Here is a 27,767-nt window from a genome sequence, read left to right as displayed (position 1 = left end):
TTTGTTGACTGGAGAGTTAAACTTCATATTTAAGACATCATCATAACTAAAGTTCTCAATTATACGCTCAACACAGTCAATACAACTAACATAGAACAGCTCTACGGTATTCTTCTAAAACCACCACTCCTCTCAATTCTCCAAGATAAGAGCACTTCAAAACTTAGTCATATTTGATTCTCTCCTTTTCTTCAACCCTATGTCAAATCAAGGTCTCCTCTATTTTTCCTTCAAAACATGTTTTAATTTCATCTCTCCATCCCATTATGAAGAATGAAAAGGTTATGAAAGAACTTAAGAAACTGAATTTGCCAGAAACAAACCCAGATAATCTGGTAGATAATCTGGTACTCTTTGAAGCCTCAAACTCAACAGCATCTTTGTTTCAACAAAATTACAGGTGTGAGTATCACTTTGGCCTTTGTCCAAGTAATGGAGTGGAGGGATCTTGACTTTACTGAGAACAAAGTGGAATCCAGTGATATTTCAGATCTTTCCTTCACCAAAACTGCTACCCTTGTAAAATATATATTAAAGGAGTGCTTCTCAAACCATCTGTGGCAAAGACTAGTTTTGTTTGTTTTTAAATTTCCAATCAGTTGTGAACAAATACTTTTATAAGATACAATTAAAATGAATTTCTGGAAAAATGCACTTAAAGACATGCAAAATACAAGCTCAAATTTTATATTATTAAATTCAACAGACACACAATATTCTGTCAGATTTCTCTAAGTTTCTAAATTAAATGCTAAATTAAATACTCTCACTTTCTGTACTTTTCCTTGCAGGCTGCTAACCAACAGTTCCCAGCAACGCACTGACATGCAAACCACTTCTGAGGCAGCACTGTATGAAAGGACTCATCCCAAGATGAAAAATGTCTCAGTCTTACCAGAGCTCATCCACACCTAGTATCTAATGAGCAAGACAGATAAATTCCTGAAATAAGGAATGAGGGATAGATTTAGGAATAAAATTTCTTGGTAGCAATACTTCTATGCCAAAGCAGTGGGCAAAACAGTCCCCATACACTCAAACTAGAGCAGGCCTCTTTGAAAAGGTTATGACTATGAACAGCCTGCAGAGGAAGATGTACATATGTGCATGTCTGAGTGTGTCTATGTGTGTGGGTGTGAATTAAAGATCATGATTAATATAGCTAATAAAAATCCAAATTCAAGTTGGCGGTATTTCTTTCTAAGCCTTTCTGCTAAAAACCACACAGTTATAAAAATATAATTTATCTTATCACGTGACATATTATGTAGGCTCTTGATGAAGCAGAGCCAAAAAGAGAAATAAAACTCACAACAGATGTAAAATTCTAGACAACAAATATGATCTTCAATGTCTTTCTCAGTCACAGCCTCAAAACATTCTAATTTATTTCAAGAACTACAGATTGACAAATCAGTTTAACCAATAGAATAACATTTACAGAGACCTGGAGTTCAGCACCTGTTATGAATAAGTGAGAGTGACATTTTCAAAAATAAAATTCATCCAGCCAAATGGAAAAAAAATAATTAGCAGCTGCTAGATTTCTTCAGCTCACAGTAGCTCAGCAAGCTTCCTCAAGTCTTCAGCATAAAAATTTCCTTCCTGAGTTTCACGATGTAGGAAAAAACCTATATAACTATTCTCAAACAACTTCGTCACTCAAATCTTTTTTAAAAGTTATAGGAATTACAGAATGATAAAGGACACTTTTTTCTCCCCTTTTGATGGTTTAAATGAAATGGCTTTACCATATCCTTACCAATGGCTCAATTTTAACTCAGTTTTGTACATCAAAGTTGTGGATATCTAAAAGACATTCTTCTGGTTTTCAGCCCTCTTCTGATTTTCAACCTAATGATTGTATTGTCCCAAATTTAGCACAGGAGAGTCCAAAAAACTAATATTCCTTCCAAGAGATTGGGTCTATTTTAAATAACCTGAAATCCAAATGAGATAACACACGTCCAAAAATTAGCATATTTTCCATGCATTGTGGGTAAACAATTGAAACTGTTAATAAAGTTTGAACAAGATTTTTAAATCTTGCTAAATATTAATAAAATATTCATGCTGCCTCTTCAGAATCAAAGAGAGCAGCACTGGATCTTTGCTTAGGTTCAAATTAACTTAGCAAGAATGCAATTTACAGAGGTAGGAGATTTAAGAGGCAAACTGCTATTATTCTATGGAGAGAAAAGGCAGGGAAATAAATACAGATTGAATATTTACTATCCCCAGGCACTTCACCTATTAGCTCATTGCATCCTTGCCCAATCTTGAAGGAGTTAGGTATTACTAACCACCTTTCACAGATGGAGAAATTAGCTATGAGAGTTCAAGCTACTCTCCCAACAATTGAGTGCTGGAATTCACACCCAGATCTGTCCACTCCAGAGCCTACACTCTTTCTCATACACATAGTGAAGGAAAATTAGAAAAGAGCTATACTACTGTACTTCTCAAATTTCTATAAAAAGTAGATAATCAATCTGGAGACCTCCCAAATCAGGTCAAAAGGAAAACTAAGAATCTCAGTCTGGCTCTAAGCTTCTTCTGACTTTTTGAGCTTTGCATATTGTAAACATTCTTCCTGACCACTTCATGAAGTCACTCCATCAAAGACAAAAATTTAAATAAAATACAGAGTCCCTGTGAAAAAGTATCTTGTCATATTCATCCTTCCATACCCTCAGTAACTAACGCATTGCCTGTCACATAATTGATCATCAGTAAACATCTGATACATTGATAAGTGAACAGATAATCCACAAATGAGGTGGGGAGAAGAAGGAAGAGAAAGAGGAAAAGGAAAAAGAGGGGAGAGAGTTAAGGGGGAGGAAAGAGCTCAAAGGTAAGATTCAACCAATATCAACTAACACCTCTCTTCTATTATATAACAATATATTTATAATATAATTGATATATTATATAACAATATATCCAATGATCCTTTTATTTTACATAACAATGATCTAAAATGAAAATCAATAGGACGGAGAAGGAACTAGGCAGGACAAAATACTAAGCAAGGTCTGCAGGAAGCTCAGAATAGCAAGGATATAAATCATGCTTAAAGCATCTTACGCTGAGCCTTAGATTAAATCTCAATCCATCACTATAAATTACTAGTATCTGATTTCTTCCTAGAAACTCACAGCACTTAATATATTACCTAAATAATACTTATAAAAAACCATGTAAGCTGATCAAAATTGAGGAAAAAAGATAAAAGTGTAGAGAAATATTCTTTGAAACAACAGAGCAGCTAAAATAAGACCCTGACTTCAGTAGAAGCTCTCTTTGCCACACTTATACTTTACCGCAGACAAATAAGTTACCTTATTAACAAATTATCAAAAGAAATAATTTTATGATAAATGTTTACAATCTTCAACATTTGGGAAAATAGATATTTTAACTTAAAAAATATAACTAACATAGAGAAAACGGTAGGTAGTGTGGGGGATCAGAATTGGTCACCCCAAAATGTGTCTCTTTGCCTTGCCTTGATGATTTTTAAGAACAAAAGACTCTGAAAGAAACTTTCACCTTCCCCCTAACTGCCTAAAAGAAATTTAAAATAAAGGCCAGTCCCCAGGACAAGCTATCGCCACAGATAACTCTGGGTATCTGGTAGACTGGGAGGATCCTTGCTAAGGCTACTCTTATCAAAGTTCTACTTACCAAACATTTGCTTTTCCATTTCCATGTGAACTGCCTTCCTCCCCTTTGAAGCCCCAAACCACCATCCCCAACATCCTCCTTTGTCTTTACTGAAGACAGTATTTAAGATGAGAGCCTCCACCATTTAGGCGAGTTGCTCAGTTCTCCTAAGTCTCTCCCATGTACACATGTTATAAAGCTTTGTTTGATTTTCTCCTGTTATTCTGTCTCATGTCAATCTAACATGTAGCTCAGCCAGAAGAACTCAGAGGGTAAAGGAAATGTCTTCCTCCTCTACAGTTGATATATATTGAAAAGATACTATTCACTTTCATGTTAATTACTTAGGCAACTGTTGAGCTTTCTATTTCCCAGAAGTAAAAGAAAAAAAGAAAAAAAACAATAATAATCCAAGACATCTTCCCAGGATTGAAACTGGGAAACAGTTAGCCATTGATGATTAAGTAGCTTGTAACTTAATTTTTTTTCCTTTTTCTTTTCCTTTTACTGATTATAGCTTTCAGTTGTTCACCCGCCCACTGTTAACTGTGCTGCTTAGGCACTATGCTACCCGACTCCCACTAAGTTCCTATAGATAACATCTCCCTGGAGCCTGGGTCCCCATGTAATGGGGGTTTGATCTGTTTTTCAAGAACCAGAACCCCTTGTCCACTTCAGGCCAGTTGAGACCACCAACCCATCAACTGGGCCCACACAGATGTCCAATAAGTGACTTTTAGATGTCGAGAGGCTAAAAACTCCACCTTCAGATCATGCTAACGCTACCATTTTGTGAACGTGTGTCCTATGAAGGGGCACAAAGTCTGACTACGCTTCCAACCTCACTTCCAACCACCTATCTCCACACTGCAGACCACTCTGCCCCCTTACCCCATAAATATCCCTGAGTCCCCATTTTCGGGGAGGTAGATTTGAGACTTGTTCTCCTGTTTCCTCACTTGGCTGCTTTGTGATTAAACTCTGTCTCTGCTGCAATCTCCTCGTCTCGGTGTTTCACTTTCTGGGCGACAGGCAAAAACGAACCTGGTTCAGTAACAGGATAATCTAATTGCAAAGACATTGAGTCAAGAGTGATTACCTTTCCTAACAGTTTAGTGATTATAAAATATTTCTTATCTTCTGAAAAGAGTTTTCATGCCAACTTTATGAACAGCTTCCAATTTAGAACAAGGTCCACATACTAACAGAAAACAGGGACACTCTCTCTGTAGTACTGCTTTCTGGAATGCGTTTTGTTGAATGAATTTTATTTACTTATTTATTTTTTGGTGAGGAAGACTGGCCCTGAGGTAACATCTGTTGACCATCTTCCTCTTTTTACTTGAGAAAGATTGTTGCTGAGCTAACATCTGTGTCAATCTTCCTCTATTTTGTACATGGGATGCCACCACAGCAGGGCTTGATGAGCAGTATGTAGGTCTGCACCCAGAATCTGAACCTACAAACTCCAGGCCACTGAAGCGGAGAGTGAGAACTTAACCACTACACCTCCAGACTGGCCCCTAAATGGATTATTTTAATAAACTTCTAATACATCAATATCTTAACATACATATGAAAACTAGATGTAAGAGACTTTGAGGCAAGTTCGTTCTCAATGTAGAATTTATGTAGCTCCAAGCAAGTAGATATTCTGTCATGGAATTTTATCATGATAATTTTAAATATGGGAACCAAACAAAGCAGCCAAAAATCTGAAAAGGAATTTAATTCAGTCAATAAAGAAACCAATAAAAATATATCAGTAGGGGCCAGCCCAGTGGTGCAGTGGTTAAGTTAGCATGTTCCACTTTTCCACAGCCAGGGGTTTGCTGGTTTGGATCCTGGGTGTGGACATGGCACTGCCTGGCAAAAGCCATGCTGTGGTAGGCGTCCCACACATAAAGTGGAGGAAGATGAGCATGGATGTTAACTCAGGGCCAGTCTTCCTCAGCAAAAAGAGGAGGATTGGCAGTAGTTAGCTCAGGGCTGATCTTCCTCACCAAAAGAAAAAAAAAAAAATGTATGTATATATATATATATATATATATATATATATATATATCAGTAAATTCAATACCACCACCCTACTCCCATAGAAGGTTTTTCTACTTTTATTTCAGTATTTTTGTTCAGTCTCTCATATAGTCTCAAATACTTACTGATGGCCTACTATGTGCCAAGTATTCATTTAGCCCAAATTTATTTTCTTAAAAGGCATTATCATATGAGTATATATTAAGTCCAATCATGGACTTAAAACAGATGATATTACTCTCATCAGACACATGAGCAAATCGAGAGGCTAAGCAACTTGCCAAAGGCACAGAGGCCAGCCCAAGAGCACAGTGAACCGGACTTCCTCTGTGCATGCCAGGCACACACACTACCAACCTGAGTGCACACACTCCTGATAGTAACTGATGCCAGGCATGATCTGACCAAATTGTGAAGAGACAAGAATTCAGAGACTCCTGCTAACTATTTAGCTTTTCAGTGCCCACTGTAATTCATCCAGAGTTGATCCCCCATACAGAAAGGGAACAAAGATTATAAATTATAGGTATTAGAATACCAACAGGCTTCCATATCTAAGAACAAAATTATGTTTAATTTATACTTTTTTCTTAATATTTTTCTATGTACCTTATTTTTTAACCATAAGACCATATTATTTTACAAATAAGAAGATCAAACCATTTTCATTTCTTAAAGGATAAGCACTTAATTTGGAATAGAAGACTTTAATAAAATAAAGGCTCCTGTGATTACAGTAAGACAGAAAGACAGAAAGATAAGAGAAACTCAAGACAAAGACAAATAAACTAGAGGAACTTTAAGCTTTCAGAAAATAAAAATATCAAGTTGAAAAGATGTAATACATATTCAACCATAGTGAATAAAATTTAAAAGAGGAATCAGCTCATATTCATGCTCCATCAGAGTAGGCACAGTGCACAATAGAAAAGTAGATCTGACAGTCTTATTGGAAGGCACTGGGCTTTGGTGAGTGATGTCTGTGATTATGAATACAAGTTAGGGTGAGTTAATAACAGGATAGCTGAAAGATCTGTGTTGGCCCCACAAGCTTATCGCCCAGAATGGTAATAACAATCAGCAAAGTAAAGCTCCATTTTACAGAGCAAGTCTGTTCCTTCAGAAAGCAAATGGCCACAAATACCAAGACTGTATCTTCAAGAGCCAGATTTACGTGCTCCATTTATTCCCTTTACATTCACTCAGGGGGTGGGGGTGGAAGCAATAATCAATCATACAAGAACAAATTACTGACAATTCTACAAAGTCCTTTCTTCACTTGTTAACATTTATTAATCTCTCTCCACCTTAGTTCTAAATCACTCCCACGTATCCTTCAAAAACCTCTTCAAGCCTTCTCCTCTCTGGAGCTTTTCCTAAAATCCCCTCTTATTACCCTCCACCTCTTTCATATTACTTTTACTCTTGCACATTGCTTATCATTTCATTGCACTGACATTATTTATTTACAAATTCTGTCTTCACTGAAATACAAGCCCTCCAACGTCAAGCTATATCTTAGGCATTTGTGTTTCCTAACAATTAGCATAATGCCTGGAATATAAAGGTGACTCCAAACTGGTTTGTGAATTAAATTGAGCTCTAGCAATAAAAGGAGACTGTCTGAAGATCCTATTTCTAGAATTTTTCATCCTTACTAAATGAATAAGAATATAAATAATGAAACACTTAAGTAGAAGAAAAAAATGCATTCAGTTTAGCTACTAAAATACTTCAGAGCAGAGTCTCATTAACACAACTACTCTGCTAAATCTGCTACTTTGATTTAAGAATTGATTATTACTTTATCTGGACTAGACTGAAATTTACCTTGACAGCTCACGTGCACAGTTTGCTAGAAAAACTAATGGCAGAGACAATATGGCGAAGCAGAGCAATAGGGAGGTACCACATTTACCTATTTCCTAAAAGTAACCTTCTCAAGGGCCACAGAACAACTTTTACATGAAAAAGAATGTTACTTTGTGTAAATAAGGATAATTAAAAGCAAATCTAATGCATAGAGCAACATTTGGTCAACAGCTGACTGGCATTTATCATATCTAGCAACTTGGACTTTCATTTCACTTTCCACTCTTACAACAGAATTTACTCTGAACCTCTCTTCTCAGTGCCTTTCATTACTCATTCAACCGTTGTTAGGCAGCTAGAAAAAAAATGGAGTTGAATCCTTTCAGCTGGTATCCTCAGCAAAGGAATCTGAGTTCCTCACTCACATGACTTAGGGCTCTCCTTTTCACAGTTTGCCAACCTTTTAATGCCACTCTTAAGGTTCCTGAGAAAATGTACTGAGAAAAAGGAGATGGCAGAGTGGTTAAGAGGATGGCTTTGAAGCCAGGTAGATCTCACTGAAATTCCAATCCTATCGCTTACTAAGGAATTACTCTCCAAGTCTTTGTTTCCTCAGCTCTAAAATAAAAATAATAATAGACACTATTGGATAATCATGAAGATTAAATAAGGCAATGTATGAAAATCACTCAATCAATTATAATATTTATTATTCTTGGTATCAAAGACAGGTTAGCACAATGATTAAGACCATGAGTCATACGCCCAAGTCTGAATTCCTGCTCTGCTGCTTCCTGGCTATTTTGGCAAAATACTTAACCTTTTGTGGCCTAACACCCATCACATGGAGTTCTTGGGAGATTAAACTCGTAACACATTTAAAGCAATTAGAACAGTGCCTGACACAGAATAAGCTCTAAATAAACATTAGTTACTATTATTAACTACAAACATCTAGAAAAGAGTTTATACATATCAAATTTTAAAGTTTAAAACGTGATAAGCGCTATGAATAAGCAATTTATAGGAGGCATATAAATGGCTGATAAAAATGCTCAGCTTCATTCATTAGTAACAGAATGCAAATCTAAAACGATTTCATTTTTCACCTCATTTTTTGTAATTAAAAGAAAGATATTATTAAATGAAAGTGAAAGAATAGAAAAACATGCACCTCCAATATACTGTTGATGGAAATGTAAACTTGCACATTTCTGAAAGGTGATTTGATATTATCTAACAAAATAGATATATTTTGCAAAATAGTATATTCTTTGACTCAGCAATTCCATCTCTGGAACTACATCTGACAGAAATACTCACTGAAGTGGGCAAACACACGTAAAAGAAATTGGAAACACCTCACATGCCCATCAATAGGACACTGGCTAAATAAACTACTTCACATCAACACAGTAGAATATAACCATTAAAAAGAACACTGAAGACCTACAGATACGAAAATGAAACATACTCATTATATATTGCTAAGAATAAAGTTATAAAACAGTATTTATAATATGATGCCATTTTTATTTTTAAATACAAAACAAAATTACACACCTATTTATCTCTAAATGCTTAGAAAAAATCCAAAAAATGTTAGCATCTATATTTGGCAAATGTGATGTCTATGCTATTTAAATTTTTGCAATACATCTGTACTACTTTGTATTTTTGATTTGTTGTTGTTTATTTAAAGGGAGCATAAGAACAAATTGTGGTTAAAAGCAGATTCTGAAGCCAATAAAAGATCTGCATGTCTACCACCTACCCAGCAATGTGGCCTCTCTGTCTCAGTATCCCCATCTGTAAAATGAGAAGACCAATACTAATACTAATGATATCAATATACTAACAATAACAATAATAACTGCCATGTTATAGGGCTGTGGTGAGCACTCTATGAGATATGCCCACTGCTATTGCTCTTGGGCAGCATCCTCCAAAGACACCAGGTCAGCCAAGCCATCCCTCAGAAGCCCATTTAAATGCTAAGGCAACCAACAAAATTATCAACAGACAATTGTTACAGCAAATACACTGGCTCTGGGTAACCAATTAACAACACATTCTTTCTGTGTTACAATTGCCTGACAGCCAGAAGACCTAGGATTCAGATTCTACCTTGGCTCCCCTGCTGTCTTCAATTCTCTTATCTGTTCAAGTGCAGAAGGTGACTTAGATAATCACCAAAATTCTAATATCCTAATAAAATAACTTTACAGCTCAAAATAATTACAGATCTTTATATTGCCTCAGAAATATACTGCTAGTCAGTAGATCCAGAATCTGAAATACAACACTACACTAACATAAGGGCTCCTTAAGAGAAGAACTTCAGTAACAGTCTCTTGGAACACACTACAACAAAAAGGGACTTCCGCTAACTGAACGAAATACAATTATATCTCCTTCCACACATTCTGTAAATCATACATTTCATCCACTTAAATGATTTCCTCCCCCCGGTCCTACTCCCCCAGGCCATAAATACAGATTAGTGATATTTGATTCTGTTCAGCAAGACTTCACAGTTTCATAACTACATAGTGAACAAGCAACTTTTTCTCACCTGCTAAAAAGCCCTCAAATATACTCCACAGTGAAAATGCCTCACGCGCACACACACACACACCATTAAAAAACTCCACAAGGGGCTGGCCCCGTGGCCGAGTGGTTAAGTTGGCGCGCTCCGCTGCAGGCGGCCCAGTGTTTCGTTGGTTCGAATCCTGGGCGCGGACATGGCACTGCTCATCAAACCACGCTGAGGCAGCGTCCCACATGACACAACTAGAAGGACCCACAACGAAGAATATACAACTATGTACTGGGGGGCTTTGGGGAGAAAAAGGAAAAAAAAAATAAAATCTTAAAAAAAAAAAAATAGTATTAAAAAAAAAAAAAAAAAAAAACTCCACAAAACACTTACACGGAATGCTGCAAGAATGATTCTTGTCACTTTCTCTTTGACAGATTCTTGAAGGATATCAGACAGAACGGGAATGATATTATAGCGCCGCAGGTGTTCACACATTTGAGGACTGAATGCCAGGAGCCATATTGAAAAAATCATTTGATACTGGAGTTGAAAGCCACACTTGTTACTCAAAACTCCCATTATGCTGAAAAGGAACACACGTTAAGAAAACATTTAACATGTATGACAGTGCAACAAGAAAGAAATAACTGATTATTCTTTTTACACTAATAGAACAAGTCTTTCTGAATTATGTTCTCAGTTTCTTTTCCACAAGAAATAACAAGCAAGCTAGATCCCTACTCATAAAGGGCCATTTCCAGCACAGTTTCACTTAAGTATCTTGCGAAAAGTCACAGGACTTCAGCAAGCAGCAGCATTTGCTGCAGGGAAGCAATGAGAAAGGGAACCAGACAGGCAATGAGGCAGAGGGAGTGTAAGAGGAATCTGACAGACACTGAAGAGGGTAAAATCAACAGGACTTGGTCACACAATGGATGTACACCTTGATGAAGTCAGATGTTATATGAAGATTTTGAGTCTGGATGATCAAAAGCATCAGTTATAGCTTTAAAGATATTTAACAAACTCAGAGAAAAGAAGGATAGGTTTGGAAAAAACCTATAATGAGTCTGGCACAGCCAATCATTGAATTTGGGGGTTAGAACCTGAGAAGCTCCTAGTTCAGCCTCCCATTTTACTGATAAGGAAACTGGGAAAGCTATATGCAAATAAAACTGGTTACACCAAGGAAGAGCACCGAGGAAATTTCCCCGGGGAATGCCTACATTCAAACAACAGAAGACAGAAACCATCAATTAGACCATTAAAAATTACCAGAGGGGTAGAGGAGTCTCAAAACCCACAGAACATACGACGCAAAGAGTAAAGCCTAATGCAAACTACAGACCTTAATTAATAAGACTATATCAATATTGGTGCATTAATTGAAAAAAATGTACCACACTAATGTAAGATGTTAATAACAGGGAAACTATGGCAGGGCAGGTGTATATGGAACTCTCTAGACTTTCAATTTTTCTGTAGACCTAAAACTGCTCTAAAAAATAAAAGTCTATTAATAAAAATAAATTTTTAAATCTAATTTTACAATCTATAACTACTAACTTAGTGGAAGGCTTGTATTTGTGCCATTTCTCCATTTTTGTGATTTATACACAGTTATAAATTTGCTGAATTACCTTTAATTTTTTCATTCATGATTTCTCCTTTAAGTCTTTTCTATTTTGGGTTGTTATGTAAGACTTGCTTTTATTTAATACTGATGCCATTATTTCAACAGCTGTAAAATCATGTAATTTTATACTATGAATATTCTAGTACCTGGTTTTCTTTCGCTCTCTGATTGTTCCAGGTACTAAGGTAAGCCTTCTGCACTTTGCTTTGTGATGCTGTGGCTGAGACTTGAAGCCACAATTCTGCTTTACGAGCTGGCTCTGCCAATAGGAGGTGCTTGAGGCTGACTGCAAGGATGGAGGAAGAAGGGACTTTCTCCTGCTGGCTTCCTGGTCCTGTAAGCATCACTCCGGCAACATTTCTTTGCCCCAGCAGCACCGTTCTTTCCCGTGGCATTAGCTGAATTCATTTTGCAACAAGCTTCACTGCAACCCTCAGAGACACCAGCACCAGGGGTCTGGGCCCCTGACCTGTGAGACACTTCCTCTGAGCTCAGGGACACAAGCCCCAGATGAGCAGTACTCCCCCCTCTATGGTCTGTATTTCAGTCTCACGCAGCCCCTCCTTGAAGCATGTAATTTAGTAATTTTAGTAATTCCAACTTTCGTACCTTTGCTCCCCAGCTTTAGGGTAGTACTGCACTTGCTACCTCTCTGACATTTGAGAGTCCTTTTGTTTGTTTCCAGAAACCTAGTTAACACATTTATACCTAGTTAAAAGCTCTTCATATTAAATTATCTCTGTTTAAATAAAAATTTTCAAATAACCAGAGAGGGTAAGGAACGCTCAGAGCCAATACACTGTTGCTGAAACCAAGACAGAAAGGCTTTGAAAGAAGGAGTGGTCAACACTGATGAACACTGTAGAGAAGTTTAAGAGTTTCAAATTTGAATAAATTGAATAGTTAATATTGCTTACTGTCCTCCAAAACACTAAGTGCCAGTAATTAGAACAGCAGTATTTGGTTAGCCTCCGTATAGCATTAGGGTCCACGGGGCCAAATTTTAGTATTTGAGTTTATTTATTTTATTTTTTTAAGATTTTATTTTTTCCTTTTTCTCCCCAAAGCTCCCCGGTACATAGTTGTATATTCTTAGTTGTGGGTCGTTCTAGTTGTAGCATGTGGGACGCCGCCTCAGCATGGCCTGATGAGCAGTACCATGTCCGCGCCCAGGATTCGAACTGACGAAACACTGGGCCACCTGTGCGAACTTAACCACTCCGCCATGGGGCCGGCCCCATTGGAGTTTATTTTTTGAGCAATTATAACTACTTGTAAAAACTGCTGTTTGATGACTTTCATTCTCTCTTACAGGTCTTCTAAAGAACAAAAAAAAAATCTACTTTTTGTATAATAGAATAAAATTCAATTTATTTTACAATTTCCATACAGGCCTATTAGACCCATTTATGAAACTAAGATACATCATGGGATCTTAGTGATTTTATGTTACCTATAATTTGAAGAATTACACTATTTCATCATCCTAGATATTATTCCATCATTACTCATTCATTATTTCCAACTATGCTAAAAAAAACTAAAGACTAAAATTATAAGCAAATTAGAGAATGATGGAATCTACTAGGAAGACAATATAATAGTAAAATAATTATCTTTTCTTATTGTATTGCCCAAAGTATTGCATCATTCTTTAAGAAGGTAAAAAGACTGGAAATACCATCTTTGTAGTCTACCTTTTGATTTCTGTGCAGAAGAGAGTTAACATTACAGTCCTGTGACAGCTATCCTTAGAAAGGTCTGCTTGCAAAGCTGGCCCTTGGCTGGTTTCTGGAAACTTGACCAGTAAACAGTTCCCTACACTGACACAAAGCTGTTCCTAAATGATAAGGATGGCTCAAATGGATTGATAAAGAAGCCTCAAACCGATTCCTCTAAACTCAGCCTGTGTCTTTGCCCTCATGATCCAGCTGTGTATCCCCCACTCTGTCTCTGAAATAAATCTCAGCCATGAGAACAACTACATGCTGAGTCTCCGGTGTCCTGCTGAGTCTCCCAACACAGTGTGAACACAGCTGAGAATTCAGAACTTTTTATTTTCCACCCATAATGGCAATTACCTGAAGAAGGTGTTTCAGATTTACTAGATGAACCAGAAGTTGAAAGCAAAGAGATAGACAGCATTCTATTCTGTAATAACGATGGTGAAACTGGTAACATAAGTAAAATCAACTGTGAGTCTTCAGATGACTATATCATAAATGTATTTTCTGAAACTAAAGAATCAATGAGTGAGCAATATATTTCTAAGGACAAAAAGGAAATACGGTATTCTCAGCTGGTTAGCCACTCAACATGAAAGATTTCAATACAATATTTTGCAACAAAAACCTCGACCATCCCATTTTGCTAAAAGAACATGCGATGATTTTCTTTCATCTTTTATGATGTTTGTGCATCAAAATTCACTTACTACAAAAAGGTTTGCTATGTAAAAACATTAAAATTTCTAATGGTTGTTTTTCAACATCTCTTTATTCTTAATTCTATTAACTATTCATAAAATGACTAAATAAATATATATATATATATATATTTTTTTTTTTTTTGAGGAAGATTAGCCCTGAGCTAACTGCTGCCAATCCTCCTCTTTTCACTGAGGAAGACTGGTCCTGAGCTAACATCCATGCCCATCTTCCTCTACTTTATATGTGGGATGCCTACCACAGCATGGCGTGCCAAGTGGTGCCATGTCCGCACCCGGGATCCTAACCAGGGAACCCCGGGCCACCGAAACGGAACATGCGCACTTAACTGCTGCTCCACTGGGCCAGCCCCTAAACATATATTTTACAAAGGGTCCAGATAGCAAATCGTGATGACTATTTTTCCTAACATATGGAGGGTTAAATAAGTATAAACAGATTGAAATTTTGCATACTAATACAAGATTACTAATTTATTGAGTTAATGGTTATTAATTCATGACAATTCAAATAAAATTCCTAAGAACACCAATTTGCAGAAGTAACCTACCCAGAGAAATTGCATGCAAATACTGGCTGAGAAGATCTAAGCTATTTGGTCCCTTTGGCAGGAATATCCCTACCCTGGAGCTGGATGTGTCAGCCTAATAGGGTCTGATGATACAGCAGCAAGATCATTTAACCAAGTCCTCTTCATGCGAAGCCTTGCTCGCCAAGCAACCTTCTGTTGATAAACTAGCTTCCTGTATAGATTTTCCAACAAAGAAATGATGTCTTCACTAACTGAAAAGAGTATTTAGTTTCAAGGCAGTGAGATCACTCATTATGAATAAATAAATTGGCCTTCTGGTAGTAAAAGAGGATTTCCTTTGTTTTGGGGTTTGGGGGGCTGTTTGTACAAATACATTTGTTAACCTGAGAAGGCAGCTCCTCAAAGTTTCTGGACCTGCAAATTAGGACCCCACAAAGAATGGGCTAATTACATAGCTTAACAAAAAATGGTTTATATTCACTCTTCTCTGGATAAGACCTTTTCTCGTTGATTTTTGCCTGCATTTACTACAAGATATTTTTATAATTGTTTTTCTGAGTATGTAGAATTTGTTCTATCAAGCATTAGGCTTTTAGGAGTCCTTAACCTCTTATAATAGCACAGAGGAAGTGAGGGAAAGGGGAAACATTCCATTTGGCAGTTATACTTCTATAAAGGTCAGCATAATCCATTGTTAAATAGACATAAAAAAAAGAAATACTTCTTTTAGGTAATTAAATGTATTAATTTCTTTGAAAATGTCAAGGAGAGATACTATTAAACGTTTTCCACGAAAAGTAAAAGGGCACTCACCAGTTTACCCCATCCGCTTCTACCCAGGCAAAGCGGTACTCATTGACCCGAAGCATCAGCTGCAGACACCCAGCAACACACTGCACATACTGAGAGCTCTACATGAGAAGAAGCACAAGGTTTTAAAGCTGGAAAGCATTTAAAGCCATGAGATCACACATATATGAAAAGTCTGGATTTTTTACACTAGAGTTTCTTATCATCAGAACATCCAAAAGTCCCTAATATTTTTTCAAAAGTCAATCTTCATTTCTTCTTTTCTATCTCTTAGAAATGAAGCTGATTTTCTCTGCCAAATTAAACATCACAGTTCAAGACTATTTAACACACACAGTTAGAGATATCAAAGAACAAACTAATTATATAGACAGAATACTGCTCTTCATAAGTACCGAAATGTCAAAGAACAACAATAAAATTAAAAAGAGAAAAGTGTATGCTTTGAGACAGGCCTGTATTTTAATGATTTGGGGCAAGTTACTGAAGCTGTCCAATACTCAGTTTCCTTATCCTTAATGAGAATAGCACCCCCAAGCACCCCGAAGGAGTATTGTCATGATTTAGTAAAATAATTCATTTAGCATACAGCTAGACAGTTTGTTAACAATAAATGGGAACTTTAAAAAAACTATAGAGCATATAAAAAGCCTAACTAAACACTTGAAAAAGACTCTCTGATTTTTTAAAATATCAGTTCAATAGCACTATCTTAGAGAAATTGTGGTTAAATCTGAAACTTGAAATAAGCAGGAATAATATCCCCAGGAGGCAGGAGGCTCCTCCATTTTAGCAAAGCTGGTAGCAACACCTGGCGTGGGCTCTTCTCTAAATATTTACCATGAGCCTTACATCTATAAGAAATGCAAAGACAAGAGGAAATTTCCTTAGCCTTAAAGAACATGCAAACAAAAAAAGAAAGAGAAAAAAGGAGAATCACAGATGTTATACAAATTCACAAAACCTAATATAAATGACGCTACTAAGCTCTACATTTTAATTTAAACAAAATTTGTTAAAAATCTAACACTTCAAAGAAATTCCAGGCACTCAAATACAAACTCAATGATATAAGTACATCTGGTGGGACAATCAAAAGTTATCAAGAAAAGGTTATCTCATATTTTACCTAGAAAGTAGTGAACATAGTTGCCCAAAAGCACAATATATCCAGTAATGTAATTTGCCTGAAAACTCAAAACATTAGCAGAAATTAATGACAAAAAAATAGTGAATTTTCAGCTCTAAAACAATCTTCCATAATGGGAAAAAATAGTATTTTTCCAACTAAGTCAGCAGGGAATAATGTTTTGTGAAAGAGGAATTCCATCTTTGCTGTTTAGAGAGACAGCCTAATGTTTCCACATATAGTGAAAAAAAGGTAACTTAGGGCACTCTCTCCTCTTCCATTTATCAATTCCCTCTCAGTGCAAAAATTTCTTGTTTCACTGTCTTTTTTTCCTGTGTCCATTTACCATACTATGTTGAAATACATGAAACATTTCAAATATGGATTCTTTGTTGTTATTTATAGTGTCAGGATTCACATCAAAAATGAACATATAAGGACCAGCCTGGTGGGGCAGCGGATAAGTTCACACGTTCTGCTTCGGCAACCCGGGGTTCGCCGGTTCAGATCCCAAGTGCAGACTTATGCACTGCTTATCAAGGCATGCTGTGGCAGGCGTCCCACATAAAATAGAGGAAGATGGGCACAGATGTTAGCTCAGGGCCAATCTTCCTCAGCAAAAATAGGAAGATTGGCGGCAGACATTAGCTCAGAGCTAAACTTCCTCAAAAAAAAAAATGAGCATATAAAAGATTCTGGTTCTAAAACTGTACTCCTTCCTACTATAGACTATGAGGCAGTCCAAATACCACTCCAAAAATTACTTTCCAAGTACACAGTGAAGGTAATACTGGTAAACAATTCAATTATTGCTTTCAATTAAACAAAGTAAATTGTATCACTTCCTTATCTTTTACTTACATTGTTCTTCCTCTCAATACATGAAGGTTTCTTGAAAGAATTATTGCCAAATTTTTAGCTCTCTTATATTTTATCACCCCACTATCATGGCAAATGCTAGGATTACCAGTAACCTGAAATTGCCAGTTCCAATAGTTACTTTCACCTGAGAATCAGACCTCTATCTCCAACTAGTTACTGGAAAGCTCTTTCCCCATTCTCCTCTCCATCTGAATTGACTCACCTGCTCCAAGTCTTAGATCAAAGTTAACTCCTCCACCATGAAAAAAAGGCACCTAGTATAGCATAATGGTTAAGAACAAAGGCTCTGGAACCAGCCTGCCACACTCAGCCATTTACGAGCTATGTAACCTTGAATGAGCTACAAACTGGGGATAACACGACAAATCCCATGGGGTGTGCGGATAATTTCATTAGTTAATGTATGAAAGAGTTTTCAATGGTGCCTCTTATATGATATTCAACAAATGTTTGCTGCTGCATCTACTACTATATTCTGATTTCTTCAGATGGAATTAACCACTTCCATGGTGCCACATATAACTCTCTATTCTTGCCCTTTGTGTGTGTATGTGTATATCAATCATCCCCATTAGACCAGAGAGCAAAAGATGAGTCTTTTTAAAATGTTAACAGCTAAGCAGAGTCCCTGGTAAATAACAGAACTTTTAAAATGTGTGTTTGCTAAATAAATAATTGAATATTCATTTGACAAATAGAAATGGCAAGCAAGAGGATATACTGGAGTATATGAGGAAGCCATTTGGTGTAAACCCAATTCAGCCTGACCTTGTTTTTCCAAAAGGGCCTGACCGTGGCCGTTGAGCAGGCACTGTATATCTGCTTTAGACATTCCCTATGGCAAGAACAAAGGCCCTTGAGATAAAGGCGCAACTTCCCTCCCCCTCCCAACATTGGCATTTCCTTAAGGATTAAGCATCTTTCCTTAGGCTAGGAACTGACTGCTGCGCTCACCTGTGACCACCCAGCTCGAGAAAATAGACATGCCTCCTGCTACGCCCTCTGAGATAGCAGACCCACTACCTGCTGTGTCCATCAAGCACTGTGCCGACAGGGCAATCTTGTGACTATTGCGGGAGGGACATTTCAATCATATGTAAAGCACCCTGTTTGTGGGTATATAACCACTCTGTATACCTCACATCTTTGGTGCCCTTTACTTCCTTCAGGAAGAAAGGCCCTGGGCCATGGTCCTCAGATTTTAGCTCAGAATAAACTCACCCAAATTTTCATTTATAGATTGGTTGCAGACTATTTTCGTCGACACATTCCACTTGGTCCTATTTTTTTCCTATTTTGCCATTTGGCTTTAGAAGAAAAAAAGTAGAACCTGCAATTTTAAGATATATTTCATCCAAGCAAAGTCATTTTTGTTTCTGCCTAGCAAGACATTGTTTAAAAAAAAAAAGGACAAGAGATATGGAAGCCCCCCCAAATTCCATATTATCATTTCTCTTAAACTGACTTCCATGATAATAATATAGAACTGTACTACTACCCTCCATATTATACAATGCAAACACCAAGCCTTCTTTTTCTTTTTGCTAGAATTTCCTATTCTACTAACAGACATTATGACATTTGAAAAGTATTCTTGAAATAGGTATAATTGCTTATAGAAAATCCTGAAATCTCACAAAATTTCAAAGAAAGGCAAAATGAACAAGAACTGAAAGGCAGAGAAATAGTCTGTCTTACAGGACAACAGCAAGAACCACCAAACTGATGAGGTAGTATTTGAGGTGAACATTGCTCCCTCCAAAGAGAAATGTCACAAGAAAGAATCAAAAAAGGAAGAGAATCACTGTGCCTTCCCTCAGAACTGTACCAGAGCCTTGCCTGTCCCAGGTGACCTCTCCCTGAGTCTCCCTGACTCCTATGCTCAGAACTCTCAAGGAGGGTGCCTTTATGATCAGCTTCTGGGTGTTAAGAACAGTTATAAACTAGAAGTATGACTTGACAAGTAGCACGGAGCGTTATTAATATTTGGGTACATGATTTTTATTGCCCTGAATTTTACATGAGATGCTTTGGACACATTTATGACAAAATACCCAATCAGCATAGAACAGCATAAAATAAAGCCACTCTCATCACCCCTCAGTACCACTCCTAAGATATAACCACTATTAGTAGATTTCTGTGTAACACTGCAGAAATTTTCCATGTCTTTTTTTGGAAAATACAAATGAGATTATACTGTAACTTTCATTCGTAATTTTCTTTTTTCATTTAATAAATGTTATACATAGTGATCTATCGCATTGTCAACAACTTAAATAAAGATTTTAAATCCATGGTGCCCTCAATTTTTAAGGATTCCTTAATTCAACAATGTTTATTAGGTTGGTTATATTATCAGGTATGCAGAAGGGACTCCCCTTTATTTTCAAATATATGGTACTTAGATTAGAATCCAACCAAAGATGAAGCAGCCCATTTGTCCTTTCAGTGCTAGGAACCTGCCTGACAGCTACCACCTTAGATTGCCTGCACTGTCAGAAACTATTCTCAGTTCTCAACTAGTTCCCAAAAAGGCTATCCAAACCTGTACTCAATATCATCAACGAATATTTATTGAGTGTCTACTATGTGCAAGACATAGTTCATGCACCAGGCACACAACTATGAACAAAAGAGAGCTCAGTCCCTACTATCAGGGAGCTTTGTCTAATGCAGGAAGAGGAAATGAACATAAAGCGCAAGTAAATTATAGAGCATAACAGAGCCTGACAAGTTGCATGCAGTAAAATTAACATAAGAAAGGGAAGTAGGAAATGCAGAGAGGGAGACAAAGGCCCTCTATTAAACAGGATCTTTGGGGAGGGCCTCACTGCTGAGAGGACAAATACAGAACCCTGAGGAAGGAAGAAAGCAAGCCATGTGGCAATGGAGGGGAAAAGAGCTTACGCTGAAGGAAGGCAGATGGATTTAATGGATCAGGTCATTTCAAAATACACAGTAAGGTGCCACGCACATGCAAATACTACCGTGTTTCCCATGGCTGCTCTTTACCATGTGACTCCTCTTCTCAATAGTCTTCAGTGACTTCCCATTGCGAAGAAAAATATTTGAAATCCTAAGTGATGTCAAAGGCCTTGCACGCTCTGGGCCTGCCTGCCTGTCCCATCTCCCCACTCTCGCCATGCCTGCATTCCCCCTCTGCCCTGGCTCTCCACACACACTTCCCTCTACCTGAGGCGCAGGCCTCATCCCTCCACTGTCTCAGGAAAGCCTGAATGAACCTGGCCCCAGATGAGATCCTCTCATTGTACACTCAGAAGACTGTGATTCTCTGTTACAAGTGTTGCCACAAGTGTACTAAGATAACAGAAGTGTGTAATAATTGTGTAATGCTGTCCTCCCCCAACACAATGCAGCCCTATGCAGGCAGGAGTCATGCCTACCTTGTTGAGCGATATATGCTTTCAGCACCATGCCCTGTACTTATCAGGCACTCAATAAATATTTCTTGAATGAATGAACAAAAAGAAACACAAACAAACTTCAATATGTTACACTAGTTCCAAATGAATGGGGCTCTAATAGATAAGATTCAATATTAAAAGTGTGACCAAAATTTTTATACTGATAATACTTAATACTGCAGAAATACATATAACATAGCACTAATATCCTACTCCTTTTTCAAGCCAAGACTAAATCTGTTTGGTAATTATGGATCTTACATAAATTAAAAACAAAATACTAGTCAATTAAGTCATCTCAATTTGAGAACTAATATAAATTGCTAATAAATTTTGGCTGCACCTTATGTCATCCTATTTTACTAGAAAATATTTATAGTAAAAGAACTCATTTAGCCAGATTAATAGTTCCATTTAAATTGCTAAAGTAATTCATTTAGGTGGTGACAAAAAATGACCTATATTTGGACTGACAACAAAAATACATCACACAAAACAATGTCTGACTCATTTGTATTGTTTCCTGAATACTATTTGTTTAAACGTCATTTAACCACAGTTCTTTGATGTAAAGTTTTTCTGTTTTTTTCAATAATAAAAATGGATCTTTTAACCCTCACAACTAACCAAAAAACTGTCAAAAAAGAAAAAAAGAACGTTTTTTATAAAGACAATTTATTAATATGTATTTTTCAAAGTACCTTCAAACAGAAAATTAAAATTAAAAATAAAAGGGAAATATTATGATATCCATTTTTTCAGATGAGGAATCCAAGGCTTAAAAAGCTGATATAATTTGTTGAAATTAAAATAGTGAATTAATCTTGGACTGGCACCAGGAGTCCACTCTCTTCATGTCAAGCTAGAGTTCTTTGTGCGCCAGACATCCTGGGCTGAGAACCAGCCACAATACACACTCATTGCAGCAAAGCTCACCAGTAGACAAAAACTACCTTTACTCCTCAACACATTTAAGAGAATACCATTTAGATAAATTTTCCAATGTTGTTGAAAATGCAAACTCTCCTACATTATGGTGGAATAATCACATCACAGGGAAAATCGCAACTGAAAGAATTCACTTTCCTGGTGAATATGGTCTCAGAGATCCACATTCTGCAGAAATACAAAGAATTCAAGAACTGAGAAATCAGGGACCAGCCTGGTGGCACAGTGGTTAAGTTCACACGCTCCACTTCAGCCCAGGGTTCACAGGTTCGGATTCTGGGCATGGACCTACACACTGCTCATCAAGCCACACTGTGGCAGTATCCCACATACAAAAATAGAGGAAGACTGACACAGATGTTAGCTCAGGGGCAATCTTCCTCATCGAAAAAAAGAACTGAGGAATTATAAAGTCAGCAACAAAAGAGAAGCATAAAAACGTCAGTGATATTGTACCAAAGTAAAACTAATGTTATAAAAATGTTTACAAATTTTCAATATTCATCTCCACAATGCTGGAATTTAAGTACAAACTAAATGAGAAAGACTAAAGATAAAATTCACCTAAATTTTGGAATCATGGGCGCTTGAAAAAACAAGTCTGCACTGCAGGAAAGAGCATCTGTCCCATAGACGGTGAAAACGCACAGTACAGAGATATCAGGGAAGCACAAAGTTGAGCTTTTCAAACACAAAATTGACTAAAATAAATTCCAGAACCCAGTTTTACATGAAATGGAGGATTGCTGATTAATAGTCGCAAAAGCATTTAACGTTTCACAGCTATCAAATGAATCTTTCCTTATAGAAGTAAAAAGTGAGTGTGCACAAACGTATGTGTGATTTTTGCTTCCATCATAGACGTTCACTTTAAAAAATAACAAGACAATACCAAGTAGCATTAGAGAACTTGAACAACTGGAATTCTCATACTTTATTGATGGATACATAAATCAGTTTAAAAACTGATGGGCAATATCTACTAAAACTAAATTTACGTATACCCTATAACCCAGGAATTCCATTCTAGAATTCAGTGCTCCTGATGTAAGTGATTATATCCACCCAAAGTTATATACAAGAATGTTCAAGCAAGATTATTAACAGTGGCCAAAAACTAGAAGTAACCCAAATATCCACCAATAAGAGAATGGGTAATATTCATTTACTAGATTACTACATAGCAATAAAAAGAATGAATTACTGTTAAATGCAGTATGAATGAATCTCACACAATACTGTGCAAGAGAATTCAGACACATAGGCGTTCCTACTGTATATGATTCCACTTACGTGGAGTTCAAGATGAGGCAAAACAAGTCTTTGGTAAGAGATGCCATAATAATGATAACCTTTGTGGGAGTTGAGGTGAAGGAAAGTATTGAGAAGGAGGACACATGACTATAAATTCATTCAGCTGAACATTTAAAATTTGTGTACTTTATGTAAGTTATGACATGAAGGAAAAAAAGACTAAAGAAAGGAAGAGAGGGAGGAAGGAAGAAAGGTTTTTACAATCAGAAGCTTTGCCAAATTATCTGGTAAATCACTTAAACTCTTCAAAATTTTCTCATCAATAAAGGAAAATAACACCAGCCCTACCAAATTAAAAAAAAAAAAATCTGCTACTAAAATCTAAACTCAAATCATAAAGCACAAACAATTGTAAGGTGTACTATTGTTATTATTATTATCTCATATTCAGGAACTGAAATACATATAGCCCAAGAATTCTCTTGAAGTGGGCTTATTAAAAGAGATCCTCTAGCCAATACTCATAAAATACCTAGATTAAATTAATACCTAAATAACCTAAGATAATTTAGTTTTAGACTTGTCTTACCACAAAAGTAATTTCACTATTAACTTATAAATTTATAAATCTCCTTCAAGTATTCCTTTCAATCTAATTTGCTTAGTCATATAATTCAATTGCATGACTACTGGGAGTCTTTACTACAAGGGAAAATTACTGTGGACCTGAGAAAATAGGATTTACTTTATAAATTATGGCTTTGTATACAACTTCCAAGAACACATCTAATGCATAATGTTAGTAGCTTATTGTTACCAGTGCTAAACTTTGAAAATGATCTGTAAAAGAAAGTCTTGTACTGAAATTTATCATTTAATTTTCCTTTGCATTGCCAGAATATACCTGCAGGCAATCCTTACAAAAATCTGATCAGAAAAACAAAACTAATAGATTCTTATCCTTCCTCCTTTTCTTAACATTCATTCTGTGCCTATATTTTAATGATCTCCAAAGTTTAAAATGTACTAATTTTGTAATAAAAAGATAAAAGGAAATTGAACGATAAAAATCATTTAAGAATTACCTTAGGTAAATAGCAATGCTCTTGAAACTTGCACAAAGACATGTAATTGACTGAATTACTTTTGAGTCCTCACAGACTTTCCAGCTCACCAGCTACAGCAGACTCCAGTTAAATAACAGGCCTGAACTATATAATTATATATCAGCCCACTCATTTCTGCTCCTGGGGCAGCACTTTTGATGTACTTATCACAAAGTAGTAAGGAACTAAATCATTAAAGTATTCCACTTCTTCTGGAAGACTGGAAAGTGCCACATAACTATAGCATTAAATTAAAAACAAAGCCAAGGCAGTAAAACTAACCTCATATTAACACGGATATTAGAACGTCACAGAAAATAATTTATGGAATCTGACAAAAAGCCAAATAGGCTAACGCTTTTCTTTTATTCTAAAATGCTAAAACATGGATGAATCTTGAGAACATTAATGAAATGTTTTGCTAAATGAAATGCTAAATGAAAGAAGCCAGTCACGGACAACCACATATTATATGATTCATTCATATGAAATGGTCAGAAAAGGCAAATTCTGAGACAACATAGATTAGTGGTTGCCAGAGGTTGGGAACAGGCAGCAGGGATGGTGAATGACTGGTAATGTGTACAGGGTTTCTTTTTGAAGTGTTAAAAATGGTATAAAATTAGATTATGGTAATGGTTGCACAGCTCTGTAAATAGTCTAAAACCTACTGAACTGTAAATGGATGGATTTTATGGTATATGAAATATATTTCGATAAACCTATAAAAAAAAACTAAGGGGCTGGCCCCATGGCCGAGTGGTTTGGTTCGCACGCTCCACTGCAGGCGGCCCAGTGTTTCGTTGGTTCAGGTCCCGGGCGCGGACATGGCACTGCTCATCGGGCCACACTGGGGCAGCGTCCCACATGCCACAACTGGAGGGACCCACAACGAAGAATATACAGCTATGTACTGGGGGGCTTTGGAGAGAAAAAGGAAAAAAAAATAAAATCTTTAAAAAAAAAAAGGGGCCGGCTCTGTGGCTGAGTGGTTAAGTTCGCACGCTCTGCTGTGGGGGCCCAGGGTTTGGATCCTGGACACGGACATGGCACCGCTCATCAGGCCATGTTGAGGCGGCATCCCACATCCCACAACTAGAAGGACCGGCAACTAAGATATACAACTGTGTACAGGGGGATTTGGGGAGATAAAGCAGAAAAAAAAAAAAAATCGGCAACAGTTGTTAGCCCAGGTGCCAATCCTTAAAAAAAGAAAAAACTAAATAAAACTGAAAATTCACAAGTGCAAGTGTTCAACAGCCACATGTAGCTAATGGCTACCAGGACAGACAGTATAGATATACAGAACATTTCCATCATCATGGAAAGCTCCATAGGACAGAACTGCTCCAGAACATTAAATGCAAGATAAAATAAGCAACAGGAGAGCCTGCCAACTTAAGCTACTTACTGTCAGTGAAACAACGTTCATCCAGCAATAACTAATGCTGGACTGGATCTACAACAAAAATAACCAAAGAACAGGACACGGTCAAGTGCAAGAGCTAGGAGTTCACCTTGTTCCCCTACACATATGTAAAAACAAAGCTGAGCAGAGGAAAAAGAAACCAAAGAAAGAAACAAAAAATCCCCAGATTCTTTCTAAATCCTCCAAAGTTCGTGAGAGAGCACAGTATTCCTCTTTTTGAAAGGGCATCAGCACAAGAATCAACTTCCAAGGCTGTGCAGCTTCCTTAGAAGAACAGAAGGTTGATAATTCACATTTGACAGCCAGTAAAGAAAGGAACAGTTTAAGGTAAACCCACATAACTCGATGTCATTTATTATTTTCATATTTAGGCAGACAATGTAATGCATTTTAAGGAAATTCCATTTGTGTAATGTCATTTAAATAAAAATGTTTGTAATGATCCACTCATAACATATTATGATGTTTCCACAGCCATTTTAAAAGTTAAGCCTGTCGGATCATGTTTATTTCTCAGTTTGCAGTGTAAAACTTTTGTTTGTTTTATACTGACATCCAGTGGCAATACCATGTAATGCAGTTTACCAAACTGCTTTTCTATGCTCTCTGAAAACCTTTAGGTTTTAAAATCCTTTAGGGATTTTAAGATACAATATCAATATTTCTAAGTCTGAGTAGGCTATGCAACTTTGGGAATGCCTAAAGATCCAATCCCAGTTCAGTTGCCTCAACAGTAATTCTCTTAATAAGCAATTCATTTCTTTGGGGTTTTTGCCACTCATTAGCTGTATCACCTTGGGCAAGCTGGTGTGCCTTTCTGCTTGGGCTCATTGCTTTTATTCATAAAATATGGCTCATAGTAAGACTGCTGTTAAGGAGGGAGTGTGAATATTCAAGGAGATGTAAATGGAAAAAGAGCAAAACAGTGCCAGGCACAGGGTAAGTGCTCAATAAATATGAGTTACCAATTCAGATTCCCCTATTAAAATATAAGTATCAGAGGGACGGCAAACATCCTACTCTCAACTTACTAAAGTCTGCTTTCCAAGTTATTAGCCATCTGAAAAAGTAACAACCCTCAGGAAGAGACAGAAAGTATGTTCAGGTTTGAAGGGCATTAAAGGGAATAGGGTGGGAAACCAAAGGCCATCTGTCCCTCACTCACAATTACCCCAGATGCACATTCTGTTTTGATTGTGTATGTATGAGTCTACCAGATAAACCACTCTAACTAACGCACCGCCAATTCAATTAATCAGTTTCGCTTTTCCAATACAGTGGACAGAAGGGAGCAAAATAAGAATGTCATGTCACCAGAGCTTGCACCTCATTATGCAAGTTTTAATAACTTACAAACACTTTAACAACCAGTTAATTAAGTTTATAAAACGTATGATTCTGAAAATATCTTTTAAAAAATTTACCAATAAGTCAAATATAAGAAATAAACAATTTTTCAAAATGTCAAACTGGTAGAAACTCAAGTCACATAAAATAAACATTCCTAGTTTAAACATCCGCTTATGGTTGAGTATCTAGACCCCTAAGCCACCACCTCCTTCCCCTACTGGGTCCCAAGATAGCTCATCTAGTTCTACACGCCTTGTTTTGACTACATTTCAGAAGACTAATAGCCATTTTCTAGCCTAACACAGTTTGTCAATTCCTCCAACCGATGCCTCAAGAGAAGCCTGGCTCTTGGCTTTGAAAATGAGTTCTGCTGCCATCTAGATTCAGGGCATACAGACAGGTATGTTCCATGCAGATTATGGAGGTACTGGTAACCAATACAGACATTAAATGGATTCTACAGAGCTTCATTTAGGTGTGCTGCAGGCAGGTTGTAGACACTATCCTCTAACTATGCTTTCCAGTTTCCCAGAGATATTTCCAACAAATGAAGCTAGATGCACCTCACCTACATTTCTTTTTTTGTTCCCTTTCTCTCAACTGGCTCCAATCATGACAACCTTTACTTGTCCAAACTTACTGTTAGTTCTTGAGCTATTTAACAAAGTTAAACTATTCTCAAATGGGCAAGATAAATCTAAGAAAGGAACTTGGGGAGACATGATTAGTTTTAACCTTTAATCTTTCAGTCCGACAAAA

At 36.9% G+C, this 27,767-nt stretch overlaps 1 protein-coding gene across 9 annotated transcripts in view; it reads right to left on the bottom strand.

Annotated features, from left to right (window-relative positions):
* Window positions 1-27,767, bottom strand: part of ATP6V1H (ATPase H+ transporting V1 subunit H) — a 129,737-nt gene that overhangs the window by 74,660 nt on the left and 27,310 nt on the right. For all 9 annotated transcript variants that reach the window (XR_011543424.1, XR_011543423.1, XR_011543425.1 and 6 more), the window contains 2 exons: window positions 15,486-15,583; window positions 10,448-10,640 (listed from right to left, as the gene is read on the bottom strand). Coding sequence is in view for 6 of the 9 variants with exons in the window: in XM_070631639.1 (XP_070487740.1) it covers window positions 10,448-10,640; window positions 15,486-15,583 (291 nt within the window). In the remaining 3 variants the exon portion in view is untranslated. The remainder of the gene's footprint in view (window positions 1-10,447; window positions 10,641-15,485; window positions 15,584-27,767) is intronic.

This window comes from Equus przewalskii, chromosome 8 (assembly GCF_037783145.1).
Source record: "Equus przewalskii isolate Varuska chromosome 8, EquPr2, whole genome shotgun sequence".
NCBI classification, from domain to species: Eukaryota; Metazoa; Chordata; class Mammalia; order Perissodactyla; family Equidae; genus Equus; species Equus przewalskii.
The sequence above is the reverse complement of the archived record's forward strand: the minus strand, read 5'-3'. Positions and strand labels throughout refer to the sequence as shown.